Source organism: Charadrius vociferus, unplaced genomic scaffold (assembly GCF_000708025.1).
Source record: "Charadrius vociferus isolate BGI_N301 unplaced genomic scaffold, ASM70802v2 scaffold218, whole genome shotgun sequence".
NCBI lineage: Eukaryota > Metazoa > Chordata > Aves > Charadriiformes > Charadriidae > Charadrius > Charadrius vociferus.
This window is the reverse complement of record NW_009650084.1, coordinates 792,021-817,690: the sequence shown is the minus strand read 5'-3', so window position 1 is coordinate 817,690 and position 25,670 is coordinate 792,021. Positions and strand designations below refer to the sequence as shown.

General features: G+C 44.3%; 2 protein-coding genes across 2 annotated transcripts in view; one reads left to right on the top strand and one right to left on the bottom strand.

The window, feature by feature from the left end:
- The first annotated feature begins 11,627 nt into the window (after positions 1-11,627).
- PROZ (protein Z, vitamin K-dependent plasma glycoprotein) lies at positions 11,628-22,792 on the top strand. Its single transcript, XM_009892131.1, is given in 9 exon segments — positions 11,628-11,694; positions 13,375-13,538; positions 14,606-14,630; positions 17,698-17,811; positions 19,240-19,371; positions 21,455-21,540; positions 21,621-21,744; positions 22,292-22,550; positions 22,552-22,792. Coding segments are annotated over 9 exon segments (1,212 nt in total).
- Positions 22,793-23,661: 869 nt separating this feature from the next.
- Positions 23,662-25,670, bottom strand: part of PCID2 (PCI domain containing 2) — a 13,492-nt gene continuing 11,483 nt past the window's right edge. The window contains exons 12-14 of the mRNA XM_009892152.1: positions 25,602-25,670; positions 25,263-25,386; positions 23,662-24,245 (exon numbers count right to left, since the gene is read on the bottom strand). Coding sequence (XP_009890454.1) covers positions 24,156-24,245; positions 25,263-25,386; positions 25,602-25,670 — 283 coding nt within the window. The 3' untranslated portion in view covers positions 23,662-24,155. The remainder of the gene's footprint in view (positions 24,246-25,262; positions 25,387-25,601) is intronic.

The window sequence follows — 25,670 nt, the reverse complement described above, 5'->3', positions numbered from 1 at the left end:
AACAAAACCTGCGTTCCTGTAGGTATGAAGCCACACTTAAAGTTCCTTCTCTGGGACACACATCACATCTTGACCACACTTGGGAAGTGCTGGAGTGTTGCGGTGCCGTTGTAGCATAAGGAATAATGTTAACTGTTTCTGCCTTTCACATCGCTTGCTTGAGGTGTTGCCACCAAAGTTAATAAGATCTTAGCCAAAGGTCAAAATTTAAGTAACACCAGATTGTGCAACCGTGAGCGATGTGCAGTGGCAAAAATAACGCATGGAAGTATTCTGTGTTAGTGGGTGCGTTCTCAGAGCAGACTGCAAAATCTATGTCCCAACAGGTACAAAGCCATATGAAAAACTGGTGATTGCAATGGGGCTGTGATTTCTCTTCTCTCATGGACTGAAACAGGCCTCACATGCTTCAGGAGCTTTTGTTAGAAAGGAACAGGTTAGATTTCTCATTGGTGAGAATTGGTGTCTGTTTTCAAAGCCTCCAGCTTGTGCTGGACACCTACAGATCCAAATGAGTAGGAGCCCAAGAAACTTCTCCCTTTACAATACACGGTTCACAAGGACTCTGTAATTTCAGTGGTAATGGCATAATGTGATTGCAGTTATATCTCACGTTTCCCCTCAAATATCACCCGTTCCATTTAAAAGGGTTACAACTTGCCTTTCTATTTTCTTCTAAAAGCAGGTTTTTTTGCAGTTGACGTATAGTGACATGAATAACTACTGACATTGAATTTAAATCCATGTTTTGCCTGCATTCACATTGAACATTAGTAATTATTAGCCTATTCTTCTGTCTAATGATATTTGCTATAATGTCCTTCATCATTTAATCCCAAATTGCTGTCATGATTTTATAATTCCATACACAGAATACTTTGCTCAGTTTCCCAATTACAAAAGATTTAATAACAGCAGGTATAAAAAAATAATGATGACAGTAATGGAAGATTTTTTTTTTAACTTTAAATACTTGAAAATGCTGAACCCATTTACCCACTTGCTCAAAACAGGCAAGTTTTAGAAGTGGAAAATGATTTTCATTTTTCAACCATTCTGGTCCTTTTGCATTTGCAAAGTTTTTCTTAGTGTCTCGAAAAATCTAGCAGAGCCATACCTTCATATCTAATTTGATTGCAAAATGCTACTGTCAAGGAGTTTTTCTTGAACTGTTCAGTGAGTTTTCTTTCATTTTCGTGAAGAGTTGATTCCCTGAAAGCGACCTGTTTCCCTGCAAACCATTTTCCATCACTGTAGGTACCTATCTATAACTCTAAAGGCTGCTTTTGACTGCAAAACCCATGTTCTAGTGGGTTTGAATAATTTCTTGCCGTGACAAACTGTAGGTCATTGCCTTAACCAGTATAAAAACTTATGGGTTTCTGGTGGTAAGTGCTTCTGATTTTGCCTTTTACTACTAAAATAAGAAACTGTTCTTATTCTAGTCTCAATATGCAAGACACTGAACTCTGCCAGATTTTTTCTTACCTTCTTGTTATTTCTCACTGTCTCATCTTGTTCCTTGACTAACAGTGAAATATATGTTCAACTTTGTTGAATGGACAGTTTCTTTAATCTTGGCTTAGCCTAGTGTAGCTTGTATGTGGTAGAAGCCAAGCATAAACCGGGAAGGTATACAGGCAAGTAAGGTTGAGCTGATGTAGTTAAATTGGTCTAACATTACGCCTTTATGCAATTTCCTGTGTTGGTCAAACCTTGAAGAATACCAGATGCCTCATTCAGATGTTAGCAATAACTGTTTTGACGGCATGTAGATACTAGCCTGAGACTGTTCCATACCTGAAACCTCAAGTTTATTATTTATTACTGTCATTCATGAAAAAGTAGTTTATCACAAGTTCTAGGCACTGAAAAATGGTGTTCTGAGTCATAAAAATTGTACTCAGCCTACAACAGTAGGCTTTATAACAGTAACGCAAAAATTGTGTTTGCCTAAACTCCAATTGTCTGTCCATTTAATTCCCAAAGATAGTTCGTACAAATTGAGAAAGACTAAATATATATTAACTTGTAAACTTTTGTATGCAGAACGTTAAAGTTTTAAAATACAATGAAAATCTGTTTTCTGTTTAAGTCTGTTTGACTGTGTTGCTCTACCAACGAGAGGGGCAAGATCCTTCTCTTCTGTGTTGAGGCTTTTGGTTGTATATCGTAAAAGTGCCATTGGGAATATCGTAATGAAGCCCAAAACTTTATATCAAAGCTTTCGTTGAGAGCATTATTCTGATAGCAAAATTCTGCATTTCTGCTTGCTTGGCATTTTGTCAGCCCTCCAAAATGGGTGTGAAAGGCTACAGCATCAGGATACAGGACTGGTCTATTTTATTTGTACAGTACAATGCCTATACAAAGTGCAAGGAACTTTGGACCCTTCCTTTATTGGCATGCAGTTTAGACTTGTTGGTATTGTCTTATTAACAACTACTTTAATAGTTTGACACAGGGGTGGTGAACAAAGACAATGAGGAGCCAAGTAGGGCAATGCAGAGTGGAAAAAATAATTGCACATGCTGAATTTGATACAGAAACTTTCAACAACGATATAGCCCTTCTCAAATTAGAGGAACCTATCACATTTTCTGAGGTTGTTGTCCCAGCATGCCTTCTAGAAGAAGACTTTGCTAACAACATTCTACTGAACCAAACATTTGGAATTGTCACTGGCTTTGGGAAGACATTTGAACTCGCACGAACCGTCAAAAGAATGAAAGTGCTTCAAATCCCTTATGTGGACAGGGACACTTGCAAGCTCGCCCTTTGTAGCCTGGTCACAGAAAACATGTTCTGTGCTGGATATGATAAAGAAGGAAAAGATGTCTGCCTAGGAGAAGGAGGAGGCCCCCATGTAACCCAATACAACGGCACTTATTTTGTTACTGGTATCATCAGCTGGGGAGAAGAGTGTGGAAGGCGAGGGAAATAATGGTGTATACACCAACTTGTCAAACTTCCTACCCTGGGTAAGAAGTGTTTTGACAGAAAACTCTTAATGGTTTGACATTTAATCAGCCTAATTGTCTTAGCCTTCTGACCTGATCCGTACATAGTATTTTCCTCTTTTCAACATGCTTGCTAAAAATCTGATAGTTTGTGCTTCCCTTAAGAGATGGCACCTGTTCCTTCATGAGCTAATGCCTGGTTTTCAGAAGACGGGCTTGGACTTCAAACAGAGCTTGCTGGTTTTGGACAGCAATTAAATTTCTTCAAACGGTTTAGGAACTCCTTCTGTTCTTGCTGTGATAACCAAAATTTGTCTATTGGAGGCTTTGCCTGTGCTGGTAAGCCCCCTCCCGTTGCACGGGAAGTTGGAACTAACTCAACATTTCTGTGGCAGTACATGCTTTATAGAAAAAAAAACAGAGTATGATAATATCAAAGTAAGACAGCATGAGAGTAGGACAGCATTTTAAAAGCCTCTGAAAAAGCTCCCTAATTTTCTAGATTTATATATGTGTACACAAAAAAGCTAGAAAATGCAAAAACCACCCATGTATCAACAATGAGTCTAAATAACTGGGCATATCACTAAATCAAATGAGTTGTTAGATGAAGTTCATTGAATTGTAAAGGCTTGTTTATCATCACCAAAATCACTGGTGTTCCGATATTTTCTTGCTTCCTTTCTGAGATACTTTCTTCACCAGTGTTTTTGATGTCGCGATTTTTGCTATAATAAAGTGAATGCATTGCATACCCTACAAATTACAATATTGTTATATGTCATAATTTATATAAAGTGTTATTTAAATTATAATTATTCACAATGGAAGAGTTTTTAAATCTACAAGGATAAATAATCTTTCAAGACTAAGAAAAGCACAACTCTGATCGGCTAAACCTGATATCCTCTGTCTGCCTTATTTCAATCCAAAAGGACTTGTTTTTCAGCCAGCTCAGTGGTACATAAAAATGGTGAACTAGATATTAAGATGTTCAAGTCTCTACAGAAAAAGTAGTCTGTGATGTACTTTAAAAAGTGTGTCAGTACATATTTTGCAAGAGAGGGAAAAGAGGGATGCTACAAATAATATTCTGGCATAAAATGTGCAATATTTTTCTTGTTCCCTGACTTCACAATATCCAGTTTGCAAGTGTTGAAGTCACCATTTTGGGGTAATTTTTAATATGGATTGTATTGATCAGTTTGAAAGGAATAGGGTGGTTAAATTTGTCCTGTGATGACCACTGTCCTATTCCCTTTCAAAAAAACATCAGAAACATTACACTGGAGTCTGTTCCATTTGTATCGTTTCCCCCTGCTTTTCTCTGACACATCTCCTAAATTTCAGGACTGCTCAATGAACTCAGTTCTGGAGTCACAGCATATCGCAGCTCACAGCATTCAAGCCACAGAAAGAAGATCAGCCCCTGATGGCTGCGTATGTGACTCCCTGACATGACTGCTCCAAAGGATTTACCCCTGCTTGACTTCCCATAGGACCTCCACTGAAACCTCTGATTATAGTTCAGCCCTAAACTATATGTTGAGAGAGCCAAACCTGACGTATGGAACTGTGGGCCATGCGCAGACTACGGGGAGGCCATTGCACCAGGCTTGCACTTGCTGATCCATTCATTCCCTCATTGCCATCCATCTCTCTTCCTACTCAGCACTGCATTACCACTTGCCCTGGCTCTGCAGCACTCCTAGTTTATTCATAACCAATTACAAAAGGCACAGAAACCTTCAACAGGCTTTGATCGCTGTCTTTATCTCAATGTGCATTCAGAGGAATCAGTCTTCTGAGCTTCTCCTTCCTCACCTCTCAGTTTGCATTGCCAGGTGTGAAACACCATCATCAACCTACTCAGATGTTCAGTACCAGGTAAGAACAAATTCTGCCCACAGGGACACTTATCCCAGCTGCTTAATTGCACAGAGGATTGCAATTCTCACTTGAGACACGTACCAAGGCACACATCATGTCATCTGTGCTCTGTCTAAATGCTATTATTTGAGTCCCCACAGAGAAAACAGAGTTTTAACTCAAGGCATCCTTGAAGATTCACTCTGAAACTTGAATAAGCTTTTTTGCCATCATTTTTCAATATGGATGGATTCCCCCCCCTCCCCCCCACGTCATAAATGCAAAGCCAACTTCCAAATGCAGTCTAGCAGTGTAGCAGTTGCACAAGTCCACAGAATCCATATCTCCCATGGCCTGGGAGTCAGGTTTATGGCAGGAGCCACGTCCACCACCCAGTTATGTCTGTTTGGGCTGTGAGTGGAAGTTCTCAGGCACTGACTGCACTGGCACTGCTGAGGTCAGGTCAGGGCTTCCCTCCTGCTTCAGGCACGAGGAAGTGACTGGCTGGTCACAGGAACACCTCAAATCACAACCTCTGGACATAGCGGCAGAGCTGCTACTGTCCCACGACTTTCAGGGAGATAATCAGGCAGAGAGAGAGAGGAACAGGAAGCAGCATTAAAAAGTCTGAATTCCAGGTAAACTCCAAACACTTTCTTATCTCCTCATTGCCCACTTCAGACTGTGTCAGTGTTCCAGGAGTTTGCCTGCAAATCCTCTGTTTAGGATTCTCTGTGAGTTCTCCTTAACAGGTTTTATCCTGAAGTCCAGGTTAGGGCAATGGGAAGATGATATCAGAGAAAACGGGAGAAAAATCATAAAATCCTCATCCAAATGGCACAGACTCCAAAGTGATTTTTCTGCATTTTTCACAAGGAATCAGGATACCGCTCATCTCAGGGCAAAATTAACCACCTCACTAAACCCCCTCATCCGTGACTGAAGCTGCTTCAGTGATATGGTGTTGTCTGTGCCTGGCATCTGCCATCCTCTGGCTGTTTCATACCCAGTTTTATTGGTTGCAATTTTAGTAGGTAAAAGGATATTAAGATAAAAGTGGGGAAAAAAGGTAAAAAAAACGCAAAGGTGGAAGTAAAGAAAGAATGTATTTTAACAAATGAAATATTAACAACAATTGCTATCTTTAGCAGTGTGTGCACAGAAATAAAAAATGTCAGAGTTTGCATCTACAGAGATCACAGAACCACAGAAGAGTTTGGGTTGGAAGGGACCTTCAAAGATCATCTAATGCAACGCCCTCTGCTGTGGGCAGAGACATCTTCCACTAGATCAGGTTGCTCAAAGCCCCATCCAATCTGGCCTTGAATAAGTCCAGGGATGGGGCAGATGTCAGAGTAGTTCCAAGGTGACTTTTCTTTCTGCTGGCAGGCTGTCAGGAGACTTACAAAACCTTGTGGCTAGGATCAAGTCCTTGTTGTGGGTACAGCACCCACGGGAGAGAATCAGAGTTCCGCAGAGCTGTATTCCTCCCCCCTGCCCGCTTCCCCAGGATTTCCTGCAATCTGTAACCACACCAGGAAGGGCAGTGCTGACATTCTGAAATGGCTGCAAGTTCCTCCAGCTTTCAGAAATGGTGATGCACTTTGGATTTGGCAAGAAAAACTTTTTTTATTTTCTGCAGGTGGTGAACAGAACTGACTGATGACAGGAATTATAACCTATTTTAACTGCACCAAGGAATAACCCTTTGTAGAGTATGTGCCTCCTCTCTGCTGGCTGGGCAAAGTTCAACTGACATTTTTGTAGCTTAGAACCATAGAATGGTTTAGGTTGGAAGGGACCTGAAAGATGATCTAGATCCACCCCCCCCTGCCATGGGCAGGGACACCTCCCACTAGACCAGGTTGCTCAAAGCCCCATCCAGCCTGGCCTTGAACATTTCCAGGGATGGGGCATCCACAACTTCTCTGGGCAACCTGTTCCAGTGTCTCACCACACTCAGAGTAAAGAATTTCATCCTAACAGCCAATCTAAATCTACCCTCTTTCAGTTTAAAACCATTGCCCCTTGTCCTATCACTACATTCCCTGATAAACAGTTCCTCTACACCTTTCCTGTAGGACCCCTTTAGGCACAGGAAGGCTGCTATAAGGTCCCCTGGTGCCTTCTCTTCTCCAGGCTGAACAACACCAAGTCTCTCAGCCTGTCTTCATAGCAGAAGTGCTCCAGCTCTCTGACCAGGTTCTGTACACACAAAGACCTGTGCTGCTTAAAAGCATGGGTGCCGACAAGAGTGCTTCATACGAGCAGAGTGTACATCAGCATGTAAATGGGCTTAACTTGTATCACTCATTGCTAGCTCTTGACCGAGACTACACATGACCACAGTCATCTGTTTTGGACCAGCTGGTGTCTAGTCAGGGCTGAGGGATGCACTCCCATTTTGTTGTTCCTTAACAGTTGTTGGCAACGGAGTGTTTCTTCTTTAATTTGAAAAAGCTCTCCCTCATTCCTGAATCTGATGCTTCCATTTCCATATTCTCTATGCAAAGAATAGCCTAAAGCACCACAATATACCATCCCTCTGACAGAGGAATTGCCACAATAAAATCTGGCCTCTGGTCTCTCCATCTCTTTGGAGCTGGCAGTGATTGCTGTGATTTACCTGGAGCTTTTTCAGGGTTCTTAACTATGGGAAGGGTGAGACGAGCCAGGCAGGAGGCAGCTGGTCACGATCCTCTCCTCTCCCTCAGGCGAAGGGATGGTGCTTTGGGGAGCCACTGATACTGAGGGCATGGGGCAGTTTTTGTCTTCAGTTTGCTGGGCAGGAGGCGGGAGATGAGTGACCTGCACGGAAAATTATGACACAGAGGACAAGGTGGTGGCTTTGCCGTAACCATGGGGAATTAGCAAAAGCAGTGACAGGGCTGTAGGGTTTAGCAGGTCTTTGTCTGCTGCCCTGTGCCACCTGGCAGTGGACAGATATTGCCCATGGTGGGCTGCAGTGGGGCTGCAAGCATATCAGTCATTTACATCTGGTCCTACTTCCTTGCCTTGCCAGCCAGGGTGCTGGGTAACTGTCCTGGTTTCAGCTGGGATAGAGCTAATTTTCTTCCTAGTAGCTGCTGTGGTTTGGATTTAGTATGAGAATAATGTTGATATCACAGATTGTTTTAATTGTTGCTAAGTAATGTTTATACTAAGTCAAGGACTTTTTCAGCTTCCCACAGAAGATGAGAGGGAGCATAGACAGGACAAGTTGGCCAATGGAATATTCCATACCATAGATGTCATGCTCAGTATTTAAATGGGGCTGGCTGGGGGGCAGGGATCTGTGATCACTGCTCAGGATGGGATGGGCAACCCATCATCCAGTGGTGAGAGCATTTGCATTGCATCACTTTATTTTGTACATTATTTTACCTTTTTTTTTTTTTTCTCTTCTGTTACTGTTCTTTTAAATTGTCTTTATCTCAGCCCACAAGTTTTTTTTTTTTTCTCCCTCTTCTCCCTACCCTACTGTGGTGAAGGGGGAGTAAGTGAACGGCTGTATGGTCCTTGTTGCCAGCTGGGGTTAAACCACACCAGCAACCAGGAGCAAGCGGAGAGCACAGAGGAAGCCAGCAGGGTTTTGAGGACTGTACCAGGGCAAAATGGGTTGGGAGAGGAGGCAGAGGTAAGAAATTCGCCCGGCCCACCTGCAGCACACATGGCACAGAGCAGAGGGGCTTCGAGGGGCCCCTGCTGTATATATCCAGTGAGGTGAGCGTTGCTGGCTCACTAACCACCAACTTACACACCTCTAAGCACATCAGAGAAAACACATCCTCCCCTTTTCTTTTGCCCCTGTGCTCCCAGAGCCGTGGTCTGACAACAGGCACACAGGACCAGGCTGGGGTGCGTGGCACAAGATGACACTGGAGGGGTCTGCTCCTCATGGGCCCTGACCCCATCCCTCCTCCTCCTCCCTGCCCTGCAGCAGCAGAGAGCTGTGGGCTTTCCCTCATCCCAGGGCCCCCAGATCCCTGTCAAGGGCTGATGCAAAGATGAGAGGCTGCAGAGAGGTGAGGCGGAGGAGAGGGGAGGCTGGAGCTGCTGCTGTGAGCCTGGACCCCCTGCCACGGGGCAGGTGCACCATGGTCCCCTTCACCTTGAACCATCTTCAGTGTCCACGACACTCAACTAACCGCAGTGCCCACATGCTGCTGGTCAGGAGGACATCCCCAGGGAGGAACGTGGCTGATAGCCCAACCATCGGCTTTTGTTATTTGCTTAGTGCGGGGGTGAGGTTTTCTGGAAAATAATCGCTGTCCCCTTTCGCTAGCTGAGGTGTGCGTTTCCCAAAAGCATGTGACAGTGACATAGTTACTCAGGCTAAAGCAGGGCCAGCTAAGTTACTCCGTCCTGAGGAACTGCAGTTTTCATATCTGACACTGTGTGCAGGCTTCACGCTGGAAGGAGTGACCCTTCGAGTAGGAGGTGATCCTTAACCGGGGCTACGGGAAACAGCGTGCGGGACTCCTTAATGAAACACGTCTCCGTGTGCTCACTGTGATAATTAAAGGAATGGAAAAAGAAATCCCAGTAACTCTTCATAAAGACAGATGTGAGGAAAGGACTGCCCTTTTAAAACCCTCTCCTTATGCAATTTTCCATAGTAGTATGACAATTAAAATGTAAAGCCTGTTGCAATAATATTGATACAGCAAAAGCCAAGTCAGTGCCATAACGTACTGAGTACACTGTGGCCCATCCCCAAGGACACAGCTGTTCAATCAAGGAAAACTTTGTTTAAAACAAACACAGTAAGAAAAAATGACTGTGTAAACTAAGGTCTGGTGAGAATACAGCTTCTGAAGCTCTGTGTTTTTATTATTAACCTAATTTGAATAATTACCTTATACTTCCAAGAGTTCTTTAATTGACATAGGTCTGAAATCTGTAAACAGCTTGTTTAAAAAAAAAAAAATATCTGCAGATCTGCGTTTTTGCATTGGGTTCTGGAAAGTCCTGTGCTGACATCAAGTGGTGACATATTTTTCATGCCAAAGGGAGCCAGACTTGCCGTACTGCGTATGCATGGGGCGATACTCGTTATCACGGGAAGGTAAAGGCAAGTAGAGCGGGGCTATGGCAAGGGGGCTACAGCAGCAGCCTCACTGCCAAGCGCTCCCATGGGGATGGTTGGCCAGAGGAGTACAGAAAAGCAATGCAGCCTCTGCGGCACAAGGTGAGGAGGGCGAGGTGAGCCTCCCCAGAGGCTCCTGGGCACATGTGGTGCTGGATGACCCCCCCAGCACCCACCAGATGTGACCACTGGCATCAGCCCCCCCACACACACACACTTACCCAGCCAGGAAGCCCTTGGCTGGGACAAGAACAGTGGGGTTTGGTGGCCTCAGGGGACTGAGGAGAGCATGGAGAACTCATTGACTAATGAAAGCTTGACACAGAGTTAACCAAAGAGGATGGGAGGCTATATTAATTAGTTCTGCAGAAATATCAAGGAGGGAAAAATAAATAGGTAAGGTTATGAACTGGCTGTAAATAAAATCAAGCTTGTTATTAAAAGAGTTTTAACCCCGGGTGAACTTCTGGAACAACATCCTGGCAGAGATTGTGCAGGAAAAACCTCCCACAATGCAGTTTTAATGCAGAGGTTAATTATTTGCTGAAGGCATTAGGGTCTGTGACGTGGGCTGCAACATCAGCCCTGGGTTGGCAGGGACTGGCCTTGGCGAGGCACATTGTCTGCTTTAGCCCTGCTCATCTGCCTCGCCACTCACTGACGCTGGTTTTAAAAACTGCCGTTGACGTAAAGTGAAGTTTTATTTGGGGATTTACCCATGAATGCGCAGATCAATTACACTTTGTTACAAGAACTGCGTACTCAAGTAATATCTGGGAATTTATGACATGAAAACACAGAATGGACTCTATGTTTCTAACTCAGCTAAAAAAAACCAAACACTTTTCCTCTCACGGGTTGTTGCTCTGACTGTAGAAATGGTTCCCTGCTCTTCCCAGGCCCCTGCCTGTGCTGAGAGCCAAACAAGTCCCTGCGGCACCATTGTTGTGGTGGACCATTCCTCTCATCCTGGGCCAGGCGGGAGCTGCTCCGGCTGCTGGGTGCATGGCACAGCAGCCCAGGGAGGTGCTCCAGTCCGCTTACACCTCCTTTCACCTCCTGTGTGTCTGGGTGACCGGGATCCTGAAATCAGGAAGGGTTCCCCATGCTTTCCTTCATGGCTGGGCAGTGCAAACCTGAGAGTCAAAAAGAAAAATGCCGTATCCGTTCAGATACATCCCTACAGGGGAAATCCCATGCTTGCTTGCTTGGTTGCTCCGAAAGCTGATGGGATTTGACCAGTGCAGCTAAGCCTTGGCAAATGTTTTGTGGGGACAGTGTATGAAAGAGCCACACCAAAAACCTGATCACTGTAGTCATCATCCAGCTTGTGCTTTGATGTGGTGCAAAGAAATGATCATAGTGTTCCTGTCTCCCCATTTTGTGTTACGGTAAGTGAAGGCTGTGAGGTGGGAGGAATACCCAAACCTTGGAGCAGCTCTCAGAGCTGGCAAACCCGCTCCGCCTTCAACCAGAGCACTAAGAGAAGGGGCACTGCTACCTCACTAAGCAGGGCTTTTTTGAGTTGGTTTTGTGGTTTGTTTTTTTTTTTTTTTCTCCATGTGTTGACATTGAGGCCAAGCTTTGCCCTTGGAGGTTTTGTTTTCTCATGGGCCGCTGGACTTTAAACTTCAACATCTCCCCTGTAGCCATTTCCCCCAAGAGCGGCAGGGATGCAGGCAGGCGGCCACTAGGCTCAGAGAGTAACGATGGCAAGGTGCTCTTGGACAATATTGTTTCTTCTCTCTGCCCTTTTCCTTCAAACAGAGCAGACAGGTATGGTCTTTGCTTTGTTGCCGCTTTAATTCTGGTCTGTGCTACGGCTCTTCTAAACACACCACTACTTCTGCACCTTGTATTGTGCTTACTTTGTAGCACAGGGTGACACCACTGAAAACTGTCTGCTCCTTATTTTCCTTACATTTCTCCTGTGGGGTTTTATTTTGGGTTTGGGTTTTTTTTTCATATAGATAAGTAAAAACTGCAGTAGGTTACTAAGGCAATGTAATTTTGAATTACCATCATTTACACCAGAGTGATATTCTGTCTTTTCCTATCATTCTTAAAAAGCGCCACAAATATTAAAGAGAATTTTGTATTCTATTTCTAGTTGCTGCTGAAATAAAAATAAGTCTCATGAAAGAGGCTGAGATGAATGCTTGTTACAGCTGGAAGAAATTTATGTTTCTGTATTAATCCTCCACAGTTTGCCAATATTAAGGAGGAGCTGGGCAAAGAAGAAGGTGGTGACTGCTTAAGAAGGTCAAACCACCCCTGGCATCAGCAGAAGTGCGCTGCCAGTTATGCTGGGTGCGTCGGAAACACTGCACAGCACAAAAGTGCACTGGGCTGTCAGATAACTTTTTAAATTGCAAAACACAAACATTAAGCTGCTTTTTTTTTTTTTTAAATATCACACGGAAGCCTGTTGATTATCAGATATCCTTCAAAAGCATAACTAAGCATTTGTATGCAGTTTCAGAATGATTTTGTTATTGCTGTCACTTTTTCCAATTCTAATATTATTGATTATTTCAACCTTTGTGCCCAGCAGTGCTGGGACCCCAAACACTGTATAAAATACAAAAAAACCCCAAAAAAACCCAGTCCCTGCCCCAGCAGGTTTATTTTCCAAGCACAGGAGAACTGACAAACCCGTGCTGACACACACAGCCACACACTGCTTGATGCCAAAGGCAACAGGCTCCAGCCCGGCACCGGCCATCCGGCTGGCACGCGGTTTTTGTTGCGGGCATCATTGCAAAGAGGAGTTGTAAGATCTGATAGTTCTCATGTCTTTGATCTCTCCTCCTCTTTACTCAAAAAGATTATGGTGTCTTCCACATAAAGGATGTTGTATGGTACAGCCCTTGTAACTTTTTTGAGCATTGCTGAGGGGTAGCTTTTATTTATTCTGCATAAGAGAGATTAGATTGAGAGTTTAGCCATGTCATGGTTTTGCTTCTAAGCGCAAAAGCCCCGCGAAGGCAGACTGAAGGGCATCACTTCGGATCCATCATCATAAATTAATACAAATCATTTCCACTTCTACTGATGGGTCTGGAAGCCCCACGCAGTCTTACAAAATAGCCTCTGCCTTTATGATAATACATTTCCCCTTTCCCTGGCTGTGCCACAGCAACGCTTTGCTGTGTGTCTGGTGCAGGAAAAAAAAGGCATCAGGAAGGGCTTCAAATTCCCCTTGCTTGGGAGCAAGTCAGGCTCTCCCCAAAAGAAAAAGGTCACGACTCCTCAGCTGAGTTTGGGCTAAGAAAGTAGGGCTCTTCCAGCATGTAAATTTAATGTTGCTGAAACCCTGAATCAGCCTAAAGATTTCTCTTCGTGATTAAAATTGGCTGCTTAATAAGATCTTTAAAAAAATGGGGAAAATGGTGAAAATATATAAGGAAATGAATCTAAGTATTGAGGTTGACATTTTGTCATACAACATTTCAGTGTTTATATCAGCTAATGATGCAAACAACGTTATCAAGAGACAGAGGCGTGCTAGTTCCCTACTTTTGGAGGAGGTTCTCCAAGGCAGCCTGGAGAGGGAATGCCTCGAAGAGAGATGTACACAAGAAGAAGCAAGAGAAGTATTTGAAAATGATGAAATGCTTGTAAGTATTTTGTTTTCTTGTGTGCCTTGGACTTTTACTATCAAATTTAGCCCTGCAGCCCGCTTCCTTTGTTTGGGTTTCTCTCCATGTGATACCTTCCCACCTCAGCATGCAGAAAGCAGGTGTCTTCAGTGGTCAGAATGGAAATGCGGAGGTCAGCTCTGACACTTTTAAAGTCCCCTTCTGGAAATGATGTGTCCTGCGCCTTATGTTGTGAAAGTATATTGCTGTTGTCCCATCCTGACCACACACAGAGATTCAGCTTCAGCATCCCTTAGGCACGAGGAGGGGCAAAGGGGGTGTTGGGACAGAGGGAAGCACCAATGAGTGGTGGGACCTATAGGAAGAGGCTCACTTGGTCAGTGGCTGCAACTCCCCTGGTACAAGAGGCCGTGCTGACACGTACAGCCGGACACCGTGCTTTTTAATGGGAATCTGGCCGGAGATGATGTTTGCAGGGAAATCAGAGGAAGCAGCCATCGGGCTGCCCATGGGCCGTCCTGGTGCTTTGGGGGAGGTTGTCAGGGGTGAGGTACAGGGAGTGGGGAGAGGTTTCCCCTCCGGGAAAGCAGCAGCAGGACCAGCTGCAGTAGCTAGGGAAAAGCGGGGCACACGGTGCTGGTGACCAGTGTTGGTGACCTGCAGCTCCAATCCGGGCTGTCCCCTCTGCCTCCAGCAGCACCTGCTGGGGGCCAAGTGGGACAGGACGGGATGGGACGGGACAGGGTCACTTCCCAGGCTGATCAAGCACACCAGAGAGACAATGGCCAGACAGTTTTTCCAGGAAGCTGTGTTGCTAAAGGAGTCAGCTATTCCTCTCTTGCCTGTAAAGTGTTTCTTTTCCTTAATGGCTTCTTAAGAAACAATAAAATAAGCAGGATGCAAACTCCTTGCCATCTCATTCAAATTTTGCTGGCAGGGCAGAACTTACAGTTGTGCAACTGTGTAAATGTTAAACTGTAGTATATATTCTCCCAGGTAATGCTTTTGTTTTACTGAAATAACTATAGAACACTATATTATTTGAGAATTAAAACTTCGTTTCCCCTTTTTTTTTTTTTTTCCAGAAAATGTTTTGGGATGCCTACTACGGTGAGCTGGCCTCTTGACTTCTTTCCTTCATAGCGGTGTCACACTGTGACCATTATGATTCAGGCCAATGCTTGTTTTCTGAGAGTTTTTCGCAGTTTATCCTACAAGAAACACCCAGTTGCTATTTGTCATGTCTCTAGTGAAGCAGGAGGAAAAGTGTTGATGCGAAAGGTTTAAAAAAGTAATAAATAGGAAAAAAACATTAACTGCAAAGTGAATAAAAGTTGAAGGTGAGTAGATGCTATCATAGCAAATAGGCTATTTCTTTTCCTGAAGTTAAGGATGTTCAGCCTAGGACCTGAGAAAATCTGCTTTGCTGAGACAACAGAGCAGCACAGCATTACCAGCAAAACCTCCCAAAGGCAAACCTAGCACTTAAACCTAAGTGAGATAAATAGGTGTTAAAAGCTCCTGGGGTGCCTGCAAACTCTGGACGCTGGCACTGCATCAACCCCTGGCAGCTGGCAAGGCGAAAAACGAATCTGTAAAAGCTGAGGGACTGATGTAACTAGATGCCTCCTGAATGAGGAGCCTGGGGCACCAGCTGGTGGGGACTTTGCCTTATTCCCTCCTTTTCTGCATGCCTCATCCTCAGATTTTTTGTTTTTGTTTGGTTGTGGTTTTTTTTTTACTTAGCTTTTATTAATTTCTAATCTTAGTTTGAAACGCTGGATAAGGAGGTGGCAAGACCAGCAGATAGAATTCATTTTTTTGCAGAAGCCACTAAAAAGCTGAGTCCAGTGAACTGTTAGATAGAAGAATCCCATTAGTGATATAAATGTTATGAAGAACGATGCTAAATATCTGGCTTTTGCTATGGGTTTCATTACTTCTGTGAGGGTGGCATTAACTTCTCCTGATTTCAGTTTTTGGTTATTTGTACTAAGCACATCATGCAGGCTTCCTCTGTAGTCTATGAAGAGAGAAGGGCAACCAGTTGAGAATGGTCTGTCCAAACAACCTTAGCCACAATCAGGACGCGTTACTAGCTTTGGCGTCAGGGGTGACTTCCTTGCAGTAATTTAGAGCCATTACGTCCTGTCTTCTTTGTACAGAACAGCAGAGTGCATTTCCTTCTTTGTGACACTTTCTAACATTTTGAAGAGTGTTGCCATGCACCTCCACAGCTTCTTTCCCCCTCACTAAACAAACCCATTTTTTCATCCTGTCTTCCAAAAATCTCATTTTCTAGACTTCTGGTATCCATGTTTCTTTCCTTCCATAGTCCAGGATACTGTGGGTAAATATGCCTTGGGAATATGAGAGCTGGGGAGAAAGGCTGAGCACCCTCCTAACTGCTGGCTCACCTTTTGGCTCTCTTTTATACTGCTCCACTTTGGTCTCTTCAAGTCAAATGGCATCTTGCTCTAGTGTGGGTGTATGCTACCAGGGCACTTTGGCCTGAGGTCACACTTGTCCCTGACCCTCTTTTAATAAAAGTATAAACTTAGCTATTGATAACCTCTCTTTCAACATCATTTTCCAAACAGTTTTGTGCACGTCTTATAGTAGTCTGTGTTTTCCTAGCTCACTTAACGACAATGTCATCTGAGAAATTTCTATCCTATGATGTTCACTGATTCCCCACTAGGTCCCTTAGCCTACAATACAAACAGATTTAATTGGTTTGGATTATTTATCTTGAAAAATGCATGTTGGTTGTTACTTGCTACCTTCTTGTTTTGCTGAGTGCTTACAAACTGTTTAATCATTCCAGTAGCTTTCCAGTAACGGAAATCGTGCTGTTTTCTCTATCATTCCTTGAATCTTCTCTTTCCTCCTTTAATAAAGCTTGGCGCTAGGTTTACTTTTTCCCCAGTCTTACAGAACCTCACCTGATCACAGGTATTTTTTGAGACTTCCTTACCTGTATTTGAGCATGCACTTCAGAGACTTGAAACCACCTAACTTGCTTCAGGCTGGAGGTGCAACCCTTCCCTGTCTCCAGCTACCCACCACTGCAGCTGCAGGTCCCCACTCCTCAGCTCTACCTGGTCAGCTGTGCTGATGAGACCTCCCCTAACCCACCCCAAAACCCTCCCAGGAGACCTAAATTTTGCCAGGGTGTGTGGTAGCATCTGACTGCAGGCAGGCTGAAGGTGGTAACTGCTTTAAGCCAGTATTTTAGTACAGCTAACACTCAAAGGTACACGTGCCCATAGCTTGAGCAGATGCTGATTAGTGTTTTGGTCCCAGTACGAGGCACAGTTTTCACCTTTCTGTCCCTGATATTAATTACAGCAGTCCACTGACTGAAGTTAACCTCTCTGATGAAGTTTTCAATTTCGGAGTGATTGGAGAGCACATCCCAGGTTAGGCTTTTCTGGCTTGCTCCCTGATAACTCATGTCTACAATAAGCAGTTATTTGGAGAACATTTCCAAACTCTTTTGGAGCCTTTCCAGTGGGCAGCTTCAAGGGAAATTGGCAGCTCTGCCCTGTGCTCCACCTGTAATGGGGCATCCTCTGGTTTCAGTGCTCGATGTGTCAGAAAGACTAAGCTTGCACGGGTCTGAGCTGCTGTAGAATAATTATACAGATGTGTGAAAGCGAGATTTCTTCCTAGTTGGATGTTGCTCACTGTATAACCTTGATGCCAGGGTTGTTTTTTTAATCTGTATATACATACAATCATTTTTTTATCCATATGCATATCAGCCTAACATGGGAGACCTAAAAGGCCAGTCTCATATTACATTCGTAACAAGCACATGAACTAAGTCAGTGGTTTTCTCTGAAGCAGAACATCTGTCCTACAGAAGAGGGCTCTGCTCCTGGGCACCTCCCAACATCCCTGCCGGGGGCTGCGGGAGCACCTCTGGAAGCAGAGACTTGGGCTAAAATTACTCCTGAGGAGTAGTTTGGTGAGATGCAGCCCATTTCCTCCCAAACCTTTTTGCAATACTTCTCCGAGCATCTCATGTGCTGGGAAGGGGGCTGCATAACTGAGGTCAGCGGCGGTGGTCCAGCCGCAGTGGGGGGTATCTGGAGACAGGGAAGGGTTGCACCTCCAGCCTGAAGCAAGTTAGGTGGTTTCAAGGTGTCCCTCTCTTGTGGCATTTCTTCAGGTGGCAGGAGGTGCTGGTGGAGCCCCTGCCAGCACAACGGCGTGTGCGAGGACAGCATTCGCGGCTATACCTGCACCTGCGCTGAGGGCTACGAGGGAGAGGACTGTGCTTTCGGTAAGGCATCGCACCCTCTTCTGAGACACCCTATCTCCTCCTGTTCTAGGGGGTCCCCAGGAAACCACATGCAGCTCTCCCATTACAGCCATATTGTAGGTTAAAACACACAGTTCTTGGCAGAGCAGGGGTGATGTGTGCTGCCTGTCTACCAAAATGTTATGGCATCCTGGGGTTACGCAAGCTGCCTCTTCCCCCTGAGCCTCCCTTCTCTGGGGACGCAGCAAGAGGGCTGAAGTGAGTTCCCCCCCTCACGGGTGGGCCCCAAAGGCAGCCCTGTCCTCTGCCACCCGTGCTCCCCAGCTGCTTGTCCTGCCGTGGTCCCAGGCAGCACATGGCCTGAAGAACCAGGGCTGGAGTGCTGGGGTGGCTTCCCTGAGGCCACGAGCACCCACAAGACAGTCACTCAGGACAGAGGGACTCCAGAAAACAAACCATTTTCATTCAAAGTGTAAAAGGAGGAAAGCAAAATGGATGCTTTCTGGCACGTAAAACACCCTGGGCCGGATCCTACATTTTTACATCTGCCAGGTTCTACTTTCCAGCCCTTACATCAGTGTTTCTGCTGGCTGGGGGGTCCCCCGGGGTGGGAGACGCCCCGGCTGCCGCAGGGCAGGGTCATTTTCTGTATAAGGGGTGTGACTGTGACCAGCTTCTGGGGGAGCACAGATGGTAACACAGCTTGGACCAGTGCTGGGAACTGGATCTGCTCAGCAGGAGCCTTAGGGAGACACATTAGATGAGGTTTTTTACTACTTCTTCACCTGTGAGCTAGATCCACCGCCAAATGGCTGCTCCTCCTGTTGCTTTGTGATGAAGCTTAAGTGTTTACTCGGCTATGGAAAGATGACTGAGCATGTTTCAAAGGTGATTAATATTCCCTTTCTTTTTTTTTTTTTTCTTATCTTTGGCTACTGTTAATTTTAAGTTTCTCAGCACAAGCATGAGAAATAAGAGTTATGCATTTATTTTTGCCGGAAACCAGAAAACTTTAGCTGCCTTCTTCCTCAAGCAATACCTGCCTTCTCAACAGGTGCACCAGTTCCCCCTGCTGCAGACACATAGTGTTTTGTTCAAGAGCGCAGAAAGAAAGCCCATGGCATCCTTCCATATGAACCCATGTTTGGCATAGTGTAACTCTTGGCTAGCGCTCCCTGAAACTCAGAGATGCAGACAGTCTGGTGCAGGGAGGTGCTGGGTGGGCACAGTTTGCAATGAGACTGTGGACGCTGCAGAGACTCAGCTGTCTCCAATTTCTGCTTAACAAGGGGAAAAAGAATGTGGTGGGAAATACTACCAAGCCAGAGCCCCTACCTTCCTCCACACAAAGCAGGTAAAAATAAAATGCTGACTAAAAAGGACTCGAGCTATGCAAGAAAACTCCAGCTGAACTGTTCCCAATGCTTTTCCTCCACTTGTTCTGTTTAGCTAAAAATGAATGTCGCCACCAAGCAAAGGAAGGATGTCACCACTTCTGTTACCCGGGAAGTCATTCCTACCGTTGCTCCTGTGCTGATGGCTATGAGCTCGGGAAGGACAAAAAACAGTGCATCGCGTTAGGTAGGTGTGAGCATGGAAGTGAAGGGGGCACGTGCTCAGCGCTGGGGTGGGCAGGCCACCATCTGACATCCAGGTGCGATCAGCCTGCTTGGAGACTCAAGTGATGAGGATATTACTGACCTTCCAACCTGGGCAGAAAAAGGAGGAATCTAGGGAGCACCACCCAAGATGCCGGAGCAGTGGTAAAGGGAGCAATATTTGATCTGAACGTTTAAACACAGGTCTGCAGAGAGGACTTACATCATCCTACATATCACTCAGTGGGCCAGGTTTCCCACTCCTCTGCTCAGTAAAGAGTAACTCCGCTGAAGACCTGTCTGTTTGGGATCAAGGTTCAATTAATTCTGATTGGGCGCTTGATGGTCTGATAAGTGAAGGGCAACATTTGCTGCCACATCAATTAGTTTGAAGCATTAGCCCTCTTCATTTTTTCAATCTCATACTAGGTATCTCATTCCCTCTCATCCCCTTATAAACTAGGTCTACTAAAACCACAGTAGTATACTTTGCTCTTGTCTGTATTAGCAAGTAGGGCAGCCAAACAGGAGCTGAGCTGCAGAGCCACAGTTTTCGTGATGAAGGCTTGATACTTGATGTCCACTCATAATGCACATTTCAGGCGGGCTTTACTTCAGACTAGCTCTAGTTTGGTCCTGTGGACTAAGCACCCATTCGCGATAAGCGTACATTAAGTGGACTCACAGAATCATAGAATGGTCAGGGTTGGAAGGGACCTCTGGAGATCATCTAGTCCAACCCCCCGCCAGAGCAGGGTCACCTACAACAGGTTGCACAGGACAGCGTCCAGGCGGGTTTTGAATGTCTCCAGAGTGGGAGACTCCACAACCTCTCTGGGCAGCCTGTTCCAGTGCTCTGCCACCCTCAAAGTAAAGAAGTTCCTCCTCATGTTAAGATGGAACTCCCTATGTTCAAGTTTGTGCCCGTTACCCCTCGTCCTATCACTGGGCACCACTGAAAAAAGACTGGTCCCATCCCCCTGGCACCCTCCCTTTAAGTATTTGTAAGTATTAATAAGATCCCCCCTCAATCTTCTTTTCTGTAGACTAAAGAGATGCAAGTCCCTCAGCCTTTCCTCATAAGCGAGATGTTCCAATCCCCTAATCATCTTTGTAGCCCTTTGCTGGACCTTCTTCAGCAGATCCCTGTCTTTCTTGAACTGGGGAGCCCAGAACTGGACACAGTACTCCAGATGCGGCCTCACCAGGGCAGAGTAGAGCAGGAGGATGACGTCCCTTGACCTGCTGGCCGCACTCTTCTTGGTGCACCCCAGGATGCCATTGGCCTTCTTGGCCGCCAGGGCAATTGCTGGCTCATGGTCATCCAGTTGTCCACCAGGACTCCTAGGTCCCTTTCCACAGAGCTGCTCTCCAGGAGGTCAGCCCCCAACCTGTACTGGTGCATGAGGTTATTCCTCTCCAGATGCAGTACCGTACACTTGCCCTTGTTGAACTTCATCAGGTTTCTCTCTGCCCAACTCTCCAGCCTGTCCAGGTCCACTCCTGGAGGTTGTCTTCACCTGAACAGGATCCAGTTTGCATGACCCAAGACCGTGCCACAAGGTGAACAGAAAGCATGATAAAGGCAGATAACTGGGGGATCCACTTGAAAAGCACGCTGAACCAGAACATAAAGTCACGCATGTTCCTGGAGTAATAGCTTTAACAAGGAGATCCCAGGATTTACCTTGTCCAGATTGGGCCACAGCTATAAGGCATTTGGCACAGTTCAGTTACAAGATACAAAGATGAGGAAGCAAGCTGTGCTTGTGGTTGGCTGGAGAGGAAGCCTCTTTTCATTAGTTACAGACACAGTGAAATCTGGTCACCACAAGCCTAAGCAATGACCCAAAACATTCAGCGCCATCACTAAGCTATTAGACTACAGATGCCAAGCAAATTATTCCAATTCTCACCAGCCGAGAAATCTTCCTTCTCCTTTTCCTTGCTGCAAAAACAAAACCCTGAGGTCCAGGTGGAAGCAATAAGATATTTGCAGGTAGTCGTTGTCTTGAAATGATATCAGCATGAAGTTTTGATTTATTTTTTTTTATTTCATCTGCTAGATCAATGTGCATGTGGCAGACTTCAAGACAGTGACAATCTGATAAGCAAAACCAGGAAGAAACGTGATGAAGGATTTCCTTGGCAGGTATTTCTAGCAACTCATTAAACCCATCACTCCACCTCACACGGACAATGCTATCTGTCATACCTATCACGTTTTCTTAGGTCCTGCTGCTAAACTCAGAAGGGAAGGGCTTCTGTGGAGGAGTGCTGCTAAAAAGTAACTTTGTACTGACTACAGCAGAGTGCGCCCTTCTGCACAGCCATTTTGAAATCAGGGTTGGTGCTGGTAGGTGATCAAACACATTTTTTCTTGTTGACTAAAACACATTTTAGTATTGACAAGCTGATTTTAAAAAAAAAACAAACGCTTACTAAAATTTTTGCTGCATAAAAATACTGTTAAAGGAAGCAAATCTGCTGTCATCTCGTTTAAACATCTCAGTTCCTTGAGCTAGAACGACAGCAGCCCATAAGCCCCTACAACCCAAGCAGAGAGAAAACTGCTTCTTGAACACAATTCAGAACTCAGCACCAAGGGATAAGCTAATCCAGGTGCATTTAGAGGTGGCTTTTATTTCATGCCAAAATTCCCTTCTCTTGTTGGGTGTTTGTCCTTCCCTCTGAAATTCTGCATGCTTCTACACAGCATTAAAAAGCTGTCAACGGATCATAACTAGTTTACCCTTACTGCAGTGCTTTCAAGAAAAAGCACCTTTAGTTTCTCTTCTGCACACGTTTCTCAGCATGATCAGGCAGCTGGTGCTAGTCTGCATGCAGTTTTCAGGTCTCTAATAAATTATTCCTAAGAGCAGTGAAATGTCATTGCTTCACAGGACCTAATGGAACAAGTGGAACTGAGAAGACACTGCAAGTTAGTGAGAAGCACATACACATCCGGTATGACGAAGACACCGCTGAGAACAACATTGCATTACTACAACTCCAAGAGCATGTCGAGTGCAACAACCACCAGCTTCCTGTCTGCACCCCTGAAAGAGACTTTGCAGAACACATTTTAATTCCAAAACTGGCTGGCACAGTCAGTGGCTGGAGAATGGAAGGCGATGAACTCCAAGGTGATGAGTTGCAGGTTTGCTGAGGAAAGCAAACAAATACTCAACATAAGCCTCACAAACAGGCAGTTTTGTGGACACCTCCAGGAGGCCGTAGACAAACGACTGGCTGGAGGAAGCTTTTTAGCTACAGAGTATAAGGGCACTTGGTTTCTGACTGGTATCCTGGGATCCTGGCCACTAGAAGACACTGACTGGGAAACATTTCTATTCACTAACACCGCCAGGTATATGATATGGTTTAAACAAAAAATGAAATGAGACGCAAACACAACCAACCTTCCAGCACCAAACGCCCAGTACACCCATTTGACTCTCTATCATGATTTGCAGCAAGGCAGTTGCAACGATGATATGTATATAACTCCAATTCATACAGAAAAGTCCCATTGTCTTTCCTTCTTCTGTTGACATACAGTACTGTGAAAGTCATGATGCAGTAAACCTAGTTATTTAACTACAAACTGACTGAAGTTTCCCAGAACTATTCATCCTAAAACTCAAAAAGCATTGATGTTTTTTGGGGATTTTAAGTGTTGCTAGAAATAAATGAGTCTTTTTAATTCTTGTTACCCTCAGGCTTGATTCACCAAATTCATGTTCTTGTTTCAGCATCCATACAAGTAAAACTTATGAGGATCAGGGGAGCTCCGAGCCTTTAAATGCCTATGTTGATGCAGGACTCGACACTCTCATCACACTGAAAATGCTTCCCCTCATACACAGTACCTGTGTTTTCCCTTATGAATCATGTCCACATCAGTTAGTAGGTAAAATAAAACCCAACTCTCAAAGAGGGGAAAAAATGTTTTATTGTCTTTAAAAATAATTAAAAACCTCAAAAACTACCATCCCATCACTATGGACAAAGTTACGTTGTACCAGTCCCAAACAATCAAACAAAACCCCCAACATAGTAACACTTCGAATAACGGATTCAGTGGCAGTGTTTTCCCCGGAAGCAGAATGAAACAGAGTACTGATAAGTTACTTAGATAAGCTTTTGTTCATCATAACAAAAATGAAATAAAATATTACAGAATTAAAAAAACCCAAACCCATCTGTTGGTACCTACAGACAAAAATCCCACATTTACTTGAACCCATAAGTATCACTGACACAGTAAAGCTTTTGGTGTCAAGCACTTCTCTAGTTTTTAGAGAAGGCTTGAAGAGAGTATTTAATACCAGCAAGATTATTGAAGAGACTTAAAAAAAATGGAAAACATCATTTCCACTTTGAAGAATGGATTAACACAAGAAACAAAGGATGATACTTCTCCTCTATGAAAGATAAATGCAAAAATAGTAACACATAGTACTTTATAAAAGCTTTTAAGTACTTTGGAAGGAATTTGGAATGCTTTGCTTTATTTCCTCATGAGATACTTCGAAAGCTCTAGAAAGCCCACGGAAACTGTCATTGAAAAGTTAGCATTTCATTCCAACGCGCTTTGTAACACTGGCAGCCTTGGTCATTCTGGGAAAGGAGCCACAAACAGTTCCTGGTATTCCAGTCCTGGACACGAACCAGGTCATTTACAGTGTTCTCGGGGTGATTAGGAGCAGCCCCACTGGGCAAGCTGAGTATCTAAAAAGTACTTGCATGGATAAGACACAATACTCAACAGACTGTTGACAGTGGAGGAAACGGGTTCTGCTTACTGACCACAAGCTTTTGATGCTGATGAGATATATAGCCTTTAATGTGACCCTGGCAGAAGGAGAAAAAGACCGCGTTAGCACCAGAGCTGGTAAGACAATGCCTATAACCTCAGCTGTCTTCAGACTCCATCAAGCAAAGCTGTGTGTGTAAACTCACTCACTGCTGTGCTACTGTATGTAATAGCTATAAGGATCCAATTTATGTAAGTGGGTCAACTCACAGAGTTAGCAGAAAGTTGGAACCATAACCATGTTTGCGTACTAAGGGGTGCTGTCAGACTGACAGACTGTTGCCAGGGCCCCCCCTACTGGTCTGCTTACATTTCCTTGAAGAGACAGAGCTCTAGGAAAGTGCGTCTAAGTTTACTTGTGCTCACTTTAAAATGAGGATTTTAATTAATCATTATTCCAAACCTAACCAACTAAACGACATACTACTTCCTTTTCAGACATGTAGTGTTGTAACACTGAAAGAAACCTTCCTGACACCTAATCCCACCCTGTCACTCCAAGAGTACACCAAATAATGTTTCAGAAACAGAGCAGCAGTTAATTTTCTTGCTGACGCTGCAATGCTGCTCCAAACCCTCCAATTTCTTAGAAATCTCTTGATTTCAAGCCTTTATCTGTTCATGCGTAGTTCAGATCCATTTACAGTAAAAGACAAAATATGAAACAAAACCAAAGAAATCTGGTTTTAATTTTTTTGAATGTTAGAATATCAAGAGTCACTGACTTGAAATGCAGAAGAACAAATCCCTTTTGGTCCCAGTTACAACTGTTGTATTTTTAAATCAGTATTTATGCATATAGAGAAATGTCAGTACTGGATTTGTAGTGTAAAATTCAATTTCAGTTTTAACTGATTCCTGCAAAAGAGGCAGGAACTAGAGGAAGCCCTCAGGGCAAATGAAAATGTTTCACTTTGGGCACAGGTGAATCAACTTGTTTACACAAGAAAACCTGGGATTACTGATATGTGTTTTGTAATAAACTTTATTCTCTACCTAATATTTTTTACTGTCTTAAGTCTGGAAGGACCAAACAACAAGTGGTCAGCACATACCATATATATGAGGTTAGCTAAAATGCACTGGACTTCATCAATATCAACATCGTCTACTTGCATGAATTTCAGGGCAAACAGAAAGGCATCTAGAGACAGCTGATGGGTTTTGAGTAGTAAGTATCTGAAAGAAATGACAGAGAAAAAAAAATCTGTTCTTGAGAAACAACCACTTAAAAATTCTGGATTTCAGAAAAATGGCCTTTCTACAATAAATTCACTTTAATGGGAATTCAGCTCTCTCAGGGAGACCTAAGGAGCATATACATTTCTATCTCAGTCCAAGGTGAAGCCATATTAAACCTGCTTTTGCAAAAATGTAGTTTTTGTTATACTTACACTTTTTTAAAGAGATTTCTGTACGTGATGATTTTCAGCTTCTCAAGGATAAGAAAGATTCCACATCGA